The sequence below is a fragment of the Adiantum capillus-veneris genome, chromosome 19, assembly GCF_014529385.1.
Source record: "Adiantum capillus-veneris isolate H3 chromosome 19, ASM1452938v2, whole genome shotgun sequence".
In the NCBI taxonomy this organism is placed as follows: Eukaryota; Viridiplantae; Streptophyta; class Polypodiopsida; order Polypodiales; family Pteridaceae; genus Adiantum; species Adiantum capillus-veneris.
In genome coordinates this window covers 44,644,282-44,659,529 of record NC_140949.1, presented here as the reverse complement: position 1 = coordinate 44,659,529, position 15,248 = coordinate 44,644,282, and the positions used below count along the sequence as shown (strand labels likewise).

Below are 15,248 nucleotides of genomic sequence, written 5' to 3'. Positions count from 1 at the left end.
AGATGAGCAAAAGGATATGGATGAGGAAAGCAGGCCTAGGGATGAGCAAACTGATATGGATCAGGCAAGGATGTATGAGGAAAGCCGGTCAACCGAGGGAGAGGAAAAGACCTTGGAGGAAACCTTGAATGAGGCAGAAAGAGCCATGGGGGAGACCCCTGATGAAGATGTGAATGATGACTATGAAGATAAAGCAGAGGAGAGCAACAACGACATGAACACTACAGAGACCCAGTATGGACCCTTGCTACCTGTAGATACGGTTGTTCCGGTAATGTCTATTCAAGTATGGCAAAATATGTTCAGCTTCTAACTACTTATATGTACTTGTCAACATTTACAGAGGTTGATTATCTTGGACGTCAATGGATTGCTACTGATGCGGGTGCCTCTCGGTGACACAGAACCCTTTGAGGATTTGCAAACGTTTCGGATGGGAACTTGTCGAGTCGTGGTTCGTCCAGGAACCAAGGAATTTATTCAGTTTCTTCTTCCGCGCTTCAGAGTTGCCATATGGTCTTCAATGCAAAGGCAAAACTTGTCGCCACTAGTTACAATAGTTTGTAGTGTATGCCACGCTCACACGTCAGATTTTGCCTTTTTGTATGATCAAAGAAAATGCGTTACCGTTGAGGGCCACTACCACCCTAAAAAACCACACTTACCTCTTTTGTACAAACCGTTTAGCCAAATCGGTGTACCCTTTGATGCAACTAATACACTACTGATTGATGATACTCCTGAAAAGGGAGAACTAAATCCGCCGGGAACAACTATCTCACCACCTTCTTTCGAGGGGCATTCCTTCGATTTTTACCTTGAAGACATTCTGATTCCATACTTACAGAAATTGTATCTCAGTCCATTGTTCACGGACGAGTTTGTACTTTCTAATGAATTAAGATGACTCTTCTATCATGCCTTTGTCTTGTCTAACATTGAGAGAGAGAGAGAGAGAGAGAGAGAGAGAGAGAGAGAGAGAGAGAGAGAGATTTGACATGGTAAAGAAATGTATTTCAAACACACTTTTTCACAGGGCACAATTGAAAAATGAGCTCAATAAACTTCATGTATTGAAAGTCATTTGTATACACTTGGATTCACAAGAATATCTGTTACATTGACACTACTTCAACTCGACCATCCAACTCTTTGCACAAAATATCTTTTTCCCTTCGCCGCATCACCTTACGGCCAGCTAGGAAAAAGGAAAAATCTGATAGGTCCTTGTCCATTGACTCTTCAATTATGTCATGCCGCAAATGCTGAAGACTGCATAGCTCCCTTATTGTAACTACCAACAGTAGGCCATGCTCTTTATCAATCACTTCCACATCCACAGCAGGATTATCTTCCAAACCTGCAGAAACCTGATCCATAGGAATGTACTTACCATTGGGCATTTGTGATCGCATATACCAAAACAAGAGTAACAGTGATTGGCTTGCAATCATGTACTTGACAACTAGAGTATCAAGCGCGACCTCGCACCGTAAACCAATCTCTTCCTTTGCATACCATCCTCTGTCAAGAAGTTTGTCACAGGATGACTGTTGAAATAACTTGCACATGAACATAGTTTTCGTAACACGGATGTTGTAGCTATGAAACAGCTCTATGAAGAGTGCAACAAGACAAAAGTTTGCAATTCTAACCAGTTTGGTGGGAATAGAGCTACGTAGAGACCTTTGTATATCCTTGTAGAGCTTACTTCGCATTGCCTCCACCATTGTTTCCTCGGGAACTGGCCAGTCCACAGTGTTCCAATCGGTTGGTAGAGGCACTTTCACCAACATGCCATTCTTATTCCCTGAGCTGAGTTGGTAGAAGTGGTCATAAAAAAATATTCCCTCATCATCCAGTCTTTTGCTGCTCCTCCCTGAATACTGTAGAGAATCAATGTGGGCATGAACAACATGGAAGAGGCCTATTATGCACTCCACAGGCTCCCATTGCTCATAAGAAGAGGGATAAACATCTGCAATATATATAAGAAGAGTTAAACTAAGAGTATCAATAAGTACAAATGACAAATCTAATGTAATTGAGCTGTGAAGAATGGAGACATTGCTCATAACAAGCGGGAGAAACATTGCAAAATATATAAGAAAAGTTATAATGAGAGTATCAGTAAGTTCACATGTCAAGAGTACTTACAATTGCAACGTGGTTGATGTATATCTGATACATTTCCACCGTTTGCTATCACCTCTGGATGGGTAAACACATGCTGAACAAGAACTTTCTTTACAGATCTTTTGCCGATTTCAACTTTGAAATCCAACACTCTGGCCTTCCATGCTGAGCGGTAAACGTTGATACCACTAGACCTCTTGGGTCTTCTTAGTTGCATGAGGACCCATGAACCTTTGTTTATCCTTTGTCCAACCCATTGGTTCTCTGCACTTATTGAAGTTGATATTGTAATTGAGGATATGCTACTACTTGGCCTTCTAGGCAAAGTGCAGTTGTTGGTTGTTGGTGTGAGAGACAGTAAACACCTGGAGCCTCTTGGGCGAGAAGACGTGGAAGCCATAGCTCTCAGAGAAAAGCTTTAGTGGAGGGAGATTCACTTTGAAATCATTCTAATAGAGGGAAAGTGTTTTAGAATTCCAATATCTTGTGCGGGCTTAATGGTCACCCTCCAGTACCTTAATGACCATAAGAGAATATCAGAAGTGGGACCACATGCAAGCACCTAAAAGCTCGGTAAAAGGAAGGAAATTACGATGCTACAATCCTAGATTCGTGAAAGTTTTATGCTATTTTCCTATTTTTTGAGTCTTTCCACGTACTTTCCTACGTAACGTAGCCTTCGTGCTCATTGGACGCGCTCTATTATTCTCTCTCTTCATATGGCCCTCCAAATGACCTCTGAAATTTCCTAATGCTAATATAGATAGAACTATTTTATTACTGTCTATGAGTTTATTAATGTTTGTGGTAGGTAGTGTTGGCCGTAGCATGTCTACTTTTTTCTGTGCCAAACTCACAACAGTGAGTGGAGATATATAGTGTAGGACTACTTTATAATATGAACACAAAGTGAGGTTTTTTTTTTTTTTGGGCAAAACTCACAATTGTAAGTGAATTATATTGATCAACCCAAAAAATTACAAGGCCTTGTCATGTTCGTGTTGCCATGACATCATCCAAGGACCATAATTACATCGGCTATCAGAGCAGCCACCCCTACCAACTCGTCCCCTTATCCTTGATACACAAGGTTCATTATCATGTTTTTTTGAGATCTTTTAATTACCGATGGTCAAGATTTTCCCCGTCCTAGGCATGCCATCTACTTTATTATATGAACACAAAGTGACATTTTTAAGAAAAGACGGGAAAGGATACCATGAAATAAATATGACCACAAGGTCATGGATGAGAGACCAAAAGAAAACTCTCTTTTGAGGCGCTACTAGCCTATGGCAATGCTCATGTGAATGCCTTAGTTCAACTATGCCTTGCAAATGTAGATAAATGTAGATATATAACTCAGACAACATTAGTTGTAAACAAATGTAGCTAAACCTCAAACAACATTAGGGTAAAACCCCCAACTTAGAGCCACCTAAGCGGGGCAACAGGTTGCGTGCAACACAATGCACCATTTTTGCTACAAAGATGCTCAATGGATAGAGCGGATCAGTCGCTACCTCTCGCAAAATTTTTGGCATGATCAAAGCTCTCACGAGGCCACGCGATGGCAGAAATCGAATTGTGTGTATCAAAAACGAGCACTGGTAGCAAGCCGCATAAGGGGGGTAATGTAGGCCAATCGCGCCAAAAGGGCTTGAACACATGATCTGATGGTGGGGTTTGCATCCTAAGCTATGCTAACCGGCTCACCAAGGGGCCATTAGTGTCTTTAGAGTGGACACAAAATAATTTAAAGTGAGGGGTCTAGGGGTCCCTTCACAGGACCCCGGTTTGTTAATGCCCTCTTTACCCTAGTTGTAAACAACATGAAAAATACAACCAAGCATGGTGTGTGGTCATCCATGAGGCTTAGTTATAAAGCAACTAGTGCAACGGCGCCGCCTTCGGCGGTGCTATGTGAATGCATATGAGAGACACCCTTCTGACCAAGGTAGTGCCAAGCACGACATTTTCTTTCAATGACCCCTGACTAACAATTATATAATCGCAAATTCTTTTGCCTATATCAGCATCTTGTGTAATGCCACATTCCTTCAAGGTGCAAGTCTACGTGATTGCATTTGGAGAGATGCCCTCTCTCCCCATCTATCGAAAACAGTGCAGAGCTTCCTAACCCCGACTCTTGCCTTCGAGTCGAGAGCATATGTGATTTCACCTAGAGAGACACCCTTGCTTCGCATTCGCCGAAAACATCCCAGAGCTTCTTGGGCTTGTCCAACTTGGGCATATCCCTCAATCAATGCATCCCAAGAGATGACATCCCCGATAGGAAGCTCCTCAAGCACAAAGTGTACGTGATTGCATTTGGAGAGATTCCCTCTCTCCCCATCTATCAAAAACAGTGCAGAGCTTCGGCGGCGGCATGGCCCCTCTTACCCTTAAGCTGTAGTGTTGTCCGACTATCTAGTATAGCCGCCCTCTCTGTCTCTCTCTCTCAGTCATCAGGGCTATAGGGCACTCTTTCAAATTTAAAATGTAGAGGTAAATCTCAAATTTTGTAGGTGGGATTACACTAAACCTTGGTTTTTTTTAGCATGTTCCTTTGTCTACATACTGGGTGGATTCTCTCTCTCTCTCTCTCTCTCTCTCTCTCTCTCTCTCTCTCTGTTGTCCATGTGTTGGGCTCTCTCTCTTTCTCTAGCTAGAGAGAGAGACAGAGCTCTCTCTCTCTCCTTTCCTCTCTCTCTGTCATGCTTGATGAGAGAGAGAGAGAGAGCTGTATTGTGTGTGTTTGAAATTTATAAGATGGACAACATGAAAACCTTTATGCAGCAACCTAAACAAAAGTCATCACAACATATTTTCAAACTAACTTTTCACTAACATATATAGAGTAAGTGATATTTCCCATGTCAAAAAATATAACATGCGTAGAGACTTAAGATTTATACGCTCAAAAGCATAGTCTACGACATGCCCTGCTGCGGTATCGAACCACCCATGGCCCACGATGTTAAACACATCTACCAATCACTGGAGGAAGAGATCCTAACACAAAAACACGTAGGAACCAAGCACTGAGACTAAGATTCTGAGCAAACATAGCATTAATTGGACGGGTTCTGCCTAACTCTGCAATGGTGACACGTGCTCTGAATCCTCTCTGAATAGCAACTTGAATGTAGCACAGTAAGCTCGGATCATATGAAGCATGATATATACCCACCATTAAGAATTATGGGTAATACTGTGATCTATAGCCAAACAAAAAGCTATTAGTATAGACAGTTATTTTGATACACAAAAGCTATTACTTTACTATATCAACATCAACATTGTTACCTTGCTACATCCAAGTCCTCGAGTAGATGAATCATCTGCATGGCTGTGATTGGACCCCTCCATAATGGTGGATCTAATATATAATCGTTGACTGTGAGATTTAAATTCTTTAAAGTATCGAAATGTCACAAACACACATATACAATATTTTACCTCGGACGTGTCGAGGTCGTCTCCCTAGTGTGTAAGTCACAGAGGCGTTAGGATCCATCTTCATTTGTACATATACATATACATAAAGGATTAGAAATTCATGAAAAAGCACATGAAGCATAAATCTCTCAACATTAATAAATCTTAGTCAATTGTTTCAGCGAATATACCTTGCTTGAGGCTACACCATGTTTCATAAGAAGATACTAAGCTTGTAAATGACAAAGAAATAGTTGCGAGAGTCACCGTGCTTTTTTATTGGATGAAACATATCCAGCCACGTTAAACCCCATGGCAAGGGGGTGGCAGGGGGTAGGTCAATTGCAACACCTCTTTGTAGACAATGTTAGAAGTGTATATTCTTTGATCTCCATGTCTACTAATGCTTGTTAAGTGACTATCACCAACCACAACCTTGATGGCAGAAGAGGATCTCACGCGATACATTGCCACATATAGTTGACCATGGGTGAAAACAGGTGTTGGGAGATACAATCCAAGAACTCCCAATGTTTGGCCTTGCGCCTTGTTGATTATCATCCCAAAAGCACAACGTAGGGGAAATTGGCGGCGTCTCAAATCAAAAGGGATACCTTCTCTAGATCCCATGAGAAAATCAATCCTTGGAATGAACACTGCATTTCCTGCATGTGACCCTGTAATGATTTCTGCTTTAATCACTTTGCTGTGGAATTGCTTACAAATCAAGCGTGTCCCATTACAAAGACCACTTCTTGGATCCAAATTGTGAAGCAACATAACTGGAGCATTCTGTTTCAATTGTAAAACATGCGGTGGAAAGCCTCCCCCAAGATCTAAACTATTTACAAACTCACTTGTGAATAAAATGCTATCACAATTTGATTCACACACTAAGTCCGCACTGACATATTCCTTATAAGTACCAGGAAATTGTTGCAAGCCCAAATTGTTTATAGTATCCACCTCCTTATTCTGTGGAGCCAAAATTGCTTTATCCTTGAAAAAAGATGCATGGCAAGTCTGTGTTTCAAGGTCTCTATATATGCACGCAACCAATGCTTGCAAATTATTTTGTGGTAGCATCATGCAAGCCGGCAGGGCCACATTATCAAGTATGTCCCCATCACAAACATCGCCATTACCAATATCAAGTGTCCATTACACAAACTCTCTTTCAATAACATTACTTAAACAATTGACCACTCGCATATTCTGTGTTAGATGCATGATTTTTGTACGTTGCCAAATGTATGAGTGGCACAAAGATGCATTAACAATGTCTTCTCTTCCCCCTTTGCACACAACAGGTAATATATGCCTGAAATCACCACCAAGGAGGAGAACCTTTCCACCAAACAACATGTCATTTTTCATGACATCTCTTAGTGTCTTATCAAGAGCCTCAAAAGCGTGTCTATGAGCCATGGGGGCTTCATCCCATATGATCAATGAACTCATTTGCAATAGCTCAGCAAGCTGGTTGTTTACTTTAATGTTACATGTGGACTCAGAAGTTATATCAATAGGGATCTTGAATCTAGAGTGTGCAGTCCTTCCGTTGTCGAGAAGCTGTACTGCAATCCCGGAGGATGCACATGCCAAAGCAACTTTGGACTCTCCGCGTATCCGAGAGAGCAAAGCATTGTAGAGATAAGTCTTTCCCGTTCCACCTGGCCCATCCAAGAAAAAAACAGTCCCTCTGCTCATGCAAGCTGCTTGTAAAACCCGATTGTAACATTGAAAGATGATTCCATTCGAGTAGACAATACTCTTTGTTCCTCTTTGTTATACATGAAATCTTCAGCAAGCACTCCATGCTCACTCATAATTTGCAAGGTGTGATCCACCTGGGGAATTCCAGAATAATCCGAGAGCCTCTTTCCATAGTGTTGAAGCATTGTCTCTAAGTTTGACAAAGCTTGGTTCTGTGCCATGTGTTCACAGATATTCGCATCATTTGTGCGAACCCTCATATGATATACATGGTCCTCAGAAATCTCCTTATAGAAGCGATTCCACAATGCACCAGGATGTATTGGTTCACAAAAAACCAAAATGACTACAAACAATAGGCGCAATTGTTTCTCTGTTTGCTGAAAAGAAGCTTCTTCCAAACAAAGAAACCATTCATCATTGACTTGAAGTAATCCTCGTGCATTACATGTTTCTTTAAATGTGTCATATACTCGTCCATTGAAGGTTCTAATATCCTCAAAAGACTTACATCCTTTGCACATGTTGAGTAAAATACGCAAATAGTACAAATCTCCAACATTGGGAACAATGTGGTACATTCTTCCAATCATGTCACCAATCTGTCTTTGAGTCCATGTTCTACTTGCTGGCTTCCAAACCCACTTTGTTGGGAAGTCTATGTACAACAAATCATTGGCCTCTGGATATTGTTGATTTGCAACAAACCACTCAGTGAGCGTTGTCTTTTTGCTGACATCTCCCTCCACCACACTCTGTACAGTCGCTCTGTCGCTGAAGATGACTTGATTTTGATGAGGCAAGTGAACTTGGAGCCGTTGTATGTAAGGTTTCTCTTGATGCATGTGAAACCCAAGTATACACCAGATAGCCTCAGATGCTGATACATATCAAGCATTAAGATAGTTTGTAACTTCATTTAGAAGCCCTTGACTATCTTGTAGAACAACAGTGGCCCTATCATGTCCCTTATACACATACTTGTAGAGATATTTCACAGCGGATATAGTGGAGCAAACCTCCACATTGATATGTGCATTGTACCTTATTGACAAAAATGGATTGTATGGAACAATCCATTTATTACTCATTTTCACTTTATTACGAACAATGTAATTTCCATCATGCCTCCTCATGTACGTTGGGTATCCATCCCTAGCCACAGTAGTCGATACACTGAAGCTTCGAGGATATTTAAACCTGCACTTCCCATCTTTCATACATGGAGCATTCTTATTCAAGTTTCCACATGGGCCATGCACATTACACTGACTGATAACATCATACAACTGTGGAAACATTACTTTATCAGGAAGCTCCGCACACACAATCTTATCATAATGCAATGTCTTTGTTGGCTTATGCTCAGATGCAAGTATCAATAGAATGTGAACATGAGGAAGGCCTCTCTTTTGGAACTCAATCACAGAAATGTGTCCAATGACCTTACCAAAAATAGCTCTCTTAATCAGCAAGCCCATCAAATCCTTGAACTTATGGTAGAAAACACGGGCAGTAAGATCAGGATGATCATTGGATGTTTGTCCAGGCAGTAATGCATCCTGTATCTCCTTCCATCCAAGATTGCATGTGAATGTAATGAAGAGACCAGGTTTTTGTCTCTTGCGTACAATTGCCATGGCATCCTGGTACAGGTGGTGCATATAGGAAGGGCCACCAACATACGAAGAAGGCAATACAACCCTTCTTCCAACATTAGCACCCAATAACAGTTCTCTATCATCCCTTGTTCCATCTCTTGCTCCAACCATATCTATCAAGCCTTGATACACCTCACTGCGAAGTTCACTTTGATGATTACGAACCCACAAAAGCCTCAACTCCTCCATACAACTATATGCATCAACAATATATTGTTGCAGTAGCCTACCACCACGTAAAAGACATTGTGTCGTGTCATCTCTAATTTGCAATCTATACTTGTCGAAATCCATTGTAGAAATATACTTTGTAGTTCCATTTACTCGCTCTCTGCTTACTTCCGCTCTGTTCACTTGGGGTATGTAAGGATTCCAACCAACTTCACCATTTGGAAATAGCAATACATATAATAGAGGCATGTATGACCTATGGCAATTTGAGATTCGTTTTAGACCACCACCCAAAAGATTCAACACAATATCACAATGGCCAATGTTGCTCTCTTCACCCTGACCAGGCATGATTGCAACAACTTCTACACTTGTTGGAGCAACATATTGCCCGCCATTTGTACGCTTCTCAGTAATGACCATCCTAATCTCCGGAATATTGGAAGTTTGGACCATTGTAGCAAACCCCCTAAAAGCTTGAACATACGGATTTACTCGATGCATCATCGATTGCAAGCTTTTCAAAACATCTGGTTTGAGTTTAGAAACATGACTCATCCTGTTTTGCAACTCATTCTCAGTGTCAAAAAAATACAACTGAGCAAAGCAAGGCATTTGACCTAATCGCTCTTCTGGCATCAATGGACCAATGTTATGATAAATAGATCCATGCACCTTGAAGGTATAGATTCCTTTTATTTGGCAGAGAGATTCATCTATATGAGCTCCCAAAGAGGCAAATGCTGACGGGTGCAAAGCAAACCCCGAACCCCGACGGCCTCTAAAACACCGGGGACCGAATGGCGCGCCTCGAGCCTATCATGGTAAAGCAAACAGGGGGCACCACCTAGCTTCAGCGGCTAGGACGCAAACAACACACCACCATAACAAAGTTTTCATCCAAGAGAGATGGATGCTTGGGAGTAATGATAAAGAGGAAAGGGAATGAGATCAAGTGAGAGAGAGAGAGGGTGAGGGAGGGGGTATAGCGGCTTAGTACTTAGGCACCACAAAAGGATGGCGAATCCGCACACCCTTCACACATACACAAGCTCACTCCAAACACAAGACTAGGTGGCGATTCCGCACACCTCACATGGGCAAAACATTGCAAGAAAACATACTCACAAAACCTCAAGCTTTATTTAGAGAATAAGGCGATGAAATGGGGAGCATAGGGTAGGGAAATGAGAAGAGAGAGCGTGGTAGAGCACATGGCGGATAGGTGGGAGTTGATGGCGAAGACTCGCACGAGGGTTATGGCCATCATCCTTCATTTAGTTTCCCTTCATCTTCCATAGCCCAAGGGTGTAGAGGTCATGCTCAAGATGAGCATGGTGATTGCGGTGATGGTGATAATGATGGTGTGGGTGTGTGTGTGTGCACTAGGCACACACAGTGCATAGTGTACTCTTTGGTGATGGTGTGTTTTTGTGTGATGGTGACCCCTCTTTATATAGGGGAGGAGGGGGGGGAGAAATTCTAGAATTTAGAAATGAAGAAATCATTATCTACAAAGGCCATGTGACTGTGGGCCCCACTTGTCTGGCTGTGTGTATATGTGCCAGAACAGCAGTCTCATGAGAGAGAGACTAAGAGAGAGAGATGGGTTGATGAAAAAAAGTGAGAGGTGACATGGATAATAAAGTAATTACAAGAGGGGAGAGAGAGGAGTGTGTTCAGAGATGAATCTGTGTGCAGATGTGTGTGAACACAAGAAAAATCAGGTAACCACCGGGTGGGGATGGGTCTGTGGGCACCTTTTTTTAGTGAAACTGAGTGTGTGTGAGTGTGGGGGAGGTTCTTTAGCTACAAGACAAGAGACATGGCGCCCTTTAGAGAGAGGGGGGGGTATTTGGGTCATGGGATATGATAGGAGAGAGAAAGGGGCGGTGGGGTATACTATTTTGGAAGATAGGGTAAGTTGCATGTGAGTTACGGTGCATTATTGGTGAGAGGTGGGGTAGCTTGAGGGGAGAGAGAAAGGAGAAAGGACAAGGGGAAGAGAGAGGGGGTTGACCTTTTGAGTGGAGGAGAGGAAAAGGGACACACGGCGGGGCAACAGTGAAGAAAAAGGAGGCAAGGTGGGGATGGGCTGCCCCGCAGGCATGAGGTGGCCTATTTTACCTTTCTCATATATTTACATAATCATACTTTATTTTTTTTCTTACTTTTTTCCAATGTCTTTTATCACTCCCTCCCTAAGAGGGGGTTTTCATGGGGTGGGGACGAGAGAAGAGGGGTATGGGAGCTTAGCTTGTGAAAAGCCCCCATCATTAGCCCTCCCCTTTTGGCTAGAGGCATTCATGTCTCTAGCTCATCTGTTTGATCATTATCGTCGGAGGTGGCGGCTGATGGTGTGTCCTCATCTGGAATGTCAATAGGTGGAGCTTGGTCAAATCGAAGAAAAAAGGTTTAAGTCGCCAACCATTTACCCTGGTTTTATGAAGTTTCCATCAGCCTCCATAAGCTGGTAGCTTCCATTGGCATACTTTTTCCTAACGATGAAACGACCTTCCCATCGGAGTAGGAATTTCTTATCCTTGTGCGTGTCGAAGCGATTGTCGTAGCGGAGCACCAACATTCCTTTCTTCAATTCTTTTTTCCGGAGATGCTCGTTAAAGCTAAGCCGTCTATGCTCTGCTTGTGCTGCATAATAATTTATTGCTTCTTCTCTGTCCAGCTGCAGTCTTTCCAAGTTGATGATGTGATCTCTCAAATACATGTTGGGCTGTTGAAGCTGGCTTGCCATTACTCGGAGACTTTGTAGTTGCACTTCAATGGGCAAGATTGCTTCCTTACCAAATACTATATGATACGGTGTGAATCCCAAGGATGTATGAAATGAAGTTCTGTAGGCCCATAAAGCTGGTAGTAGATACTTATCCCAGTCTCCAGGATGATTGTTTACCTGCTTGGTAATAATTTTAGAAACCATTCCATTTACCTTTTCAACTAGGCCATTACATTGAGGGTAATATGGTGAAGAGTGCCTCCTTGTAATGCCCAGTTTCTGCATTAATTCTCCTACCAAGTCTGCTCTGAAACCTGGCCCTCTATCAGAGATGATCTCTAAAGGTGTGCCAAACCTACAGCATATGTGCTCGTACATAAATTTAGCTACCTCTACCGCTGTGATTCTAGTGGTGGCTGTAGCCTCTGCCCATCTAGTCATGTAGTCGACCCCCATGATAATGTAGAATTTTCCTGAGTTGGCCCTAGGTAATGGCCCAATGGCATCGATACCCCATTTTTCAAATGGGCCATATGAGAGAATAGTTGTCTGTGGTTCAGGCATAAGTGACCTAGTGCCGGCCTTTTGACACAACTTACATGTTTTGCACGAGTGGTGTACATCACGGTTGAGGCTAGGCCATATGAAGCCTGCCTGCAAGATTTTCCTACTTGTTATTTCTAGGGCAAAGTGACCACCACAAACCCCGTCGTGACAACTAGCAATTACTCCCATGATTTCCTGAGAGAGAGGGACCTTCCTGAGTATTTGGTCCTTACCCTTACAGTACAAACCGTCATTGATGAGTCAATACCTTGTGGCCTTCCGCATCAGCCATTGCTTCTGTCCCTTTGTTAAATCTGATGGGCATTCCCCTGTTTCCAAAAAATGCATGATGTCAGGCAAGGCATCACTTCCTTGAAATAGAGGGAGCTTTAGTTTTATTGCTCCAACCACCACTTCCTATAGTCTTTCACTTGCTAGGGCATCTGCTTCTTGGTTTTGAGCCCTTGGGATATGGTGTATTTGAACTTCTTCAAACTTACCCAACAAGGTTTTTACACCACTTAAGTGAGTCCTTAAACTAGGATTCTTGCATGTCCATGCTCCATTTACTTGCCTTACCAGAAGTAGAGCATCCCCAAATACATTAAGGCGTTGTACACCTTGCGAGACGCACCATTGTAGACCCTTGGTTAGTGCTGCATACTCAGCTTCATTGTTAGAATGTGAATCTAACAATTGGCCCAACGAAAATACCTTTGTCCCTTTGTCATCAAAGACCACTATGCCTGCAGCTGCTTTGTCGGACGCTCGCTTGTAGGCTCCATCAAAGTAGAGAGAGTATGCTCCTTCTACCATCGGTGGTACTGCAGGTAATTGGACTTCTCCTTCCTTAGATTGCTTCTCCTTCCTTTCAAAGACTTGGTAGGTCATGAGTCCCCCCAAACTTGCCCTTGTCGTGATTTCTACCTGTACCGTGTAGTCAAACTCTTGCAGACGAACTAGCCATTTAGTAATTCTAGCAGACACATCCATGTGTTGTACAACATAGGGAAATATTTCATCCGTGGTTAGAATCACAAATTGCTTAGGCAGCAATTATGACCTAAACTTTGTAGTTGCAAATCTAAGAGCTAGGACTAAGTGTTCCACATGGGTGAAACCTTTCTCTCCTGCTGTCATCATTCGACTAGAGAAGTAGATTGGCCTCATGAAAGATGTCGTCGTATCCTTTTGGAGTAGCACAGCCCCCAATGAGTCATCACCAACACTTGAGGTGACATAGAATTTTTCATCCCACTTAGGTGGTGAGATAGTTGGCAAAGTGGCTAAGACCTCCTTTACCTTGTTGTAGTGATGTTCGCTTTCCTCATCCCAAGTGAAAGTTGATCTTTGAGTGAGTTGTTGCAGTGGTAGAACAAGTTGTGATAGTAGATGTATGAATCTACTTAAGTACCTCACCTTCTGTAGAAAAGAGACCAGTTGACGTGCGGTCGTTGGTGAAGGTAGGGCTATGAGTGCGGACACCTTACTTGGGTCGGCGTTGATACCTTTTGCTGAAATTTCATGGCCTAGTAGAATGACTTTACTCTCCCCAATGTGGCATTTATCCACATTTAATTGCCCACCTAGGCTCTGCAACCTGGCCAAACCTTCAGTTACCTTTTCTAAATGTGAAATACGGGAGCTATATATACAAAAATCATAAATGAACACTCTTATGGATGTTCCCAAGAACGGTTGAAAAACATATGTGATATATCTTTGGAATGTGGCAGGTGCATTTGTGAGACCAAATGGCATAACCCTGTATGCAAAACAACCCCATGGCATGATAAAAGTGGTTTTTAGCTGATCTTCCAAGGCTATGCGTATTTGAAAGTATCCAGAATAACCATCACAGACGGTATAGCATTCAAAACCGGCTACTTCATTCAGAATTTCATCCAAGAAAGGGAGAGGAAAGTGGTCTCTCTTTGTAGCTGCATTTAGTGGTTTGTAGTCAACACAGACCCTCCACTTACCATTCTTTTTAGGCGTCACCACTACGGGTGACACCCATTCTGAGTTTTCTACAGGATAGATGAATCCCGCCTCCAGCAGTTTCCTTACCTCGGCCAAGAGTGCCTTTTCTTGTATGACCCCCAATCGTCGTAGCTTTTGTACAACTGGTTTTACCCCTTCCTTCAGCTTAATATGATGTTCCACCACTGTAATGCCTGTGATTCTTTCATAGTTGTCAATGAACAGGTTAGGAAATCCCATCAACATTTGCAAAAAACTATCTTTCTCCTCAAGTGTTAATTCCGTAGACAACATACCCTTCAACCTACTTCCTCCTAGGCCAAGTGATTTGCTCTCCTCTTCATTGGGTTGCCCTTTTGGTGATAGATCACCAGTTGTGCTTACCCTTTGTGGATCCTTCATAATGATACCCATCACATCAATGGAACTGTCACTTTCGTCGGTGGATGTGGTCTCCTCCTCAGAACTGGAAGATTCGCTAGTGGTTTCATCTGCCGATGTTTCCAGATTCATTTGCTTCTGCTTGCCAATCCTCATGTCGTAGTAGATTGTCTCCCCTTTCTTACCGGTCATGCGTAGAAGGCCAGTACCCCAGTCTTGTTTTGCCTTCATGGCCATCAACCATGGCCTTCCCAAAATTAGTGGATAGCCCTCCCCCTTAGTAGGCATTACAAAAACATCTACCTCTACCTCAGTGTTGAAAGCTTTGATTTTCATGGCACTTACCACACCCACACACTTTACTTTTGCGTTGTTTGCCATCTTTGCCTTGCATGGAGAAGGCCTGTCAACCTCGAGCCCTAATCGAAGCATCATAGCTTCGCTCATTACACAGATTTGTGCACCTCCATCAATGTAGG

General features: G+C 42.6%; 2 protein-coding genes across 2 annotated transcripts; both read right to left on the bottom strand.

The window, feature by feature from the left end:
• Positions 1 to 5,880: 5,880 nt before the first annotated feature.
• LOC147433926 (uncharacterized) lies at positions 5,881 to 6,666 on the bottom strand. The gene has a single exon (XM_086489555.1). It carries the CDS (start codon positions 6,664 to 6,666, stop codon positions 5,881 to 5,883), a length of 786 nt encoding a protein of 261 aa, XP_086345681.1.
• Positions 6,667 to 8,183: 1,517 nt separating this feature from the next.
• Positions 8,184 to 9,764, bottom strand: LOC147433925 (uncharacterized). Its single transcript, XM_086489554.1, has one exon. It carries the CDS (start codon positions 9,762 to 9,764, stop codon positions 8,184 to 8,186), a length of 1,581 nt encoding a protein of 526 aa, XP_086345680.1.
• Positions 9,765 to 15,248: the final 5,484 nt, after the last annotated feature.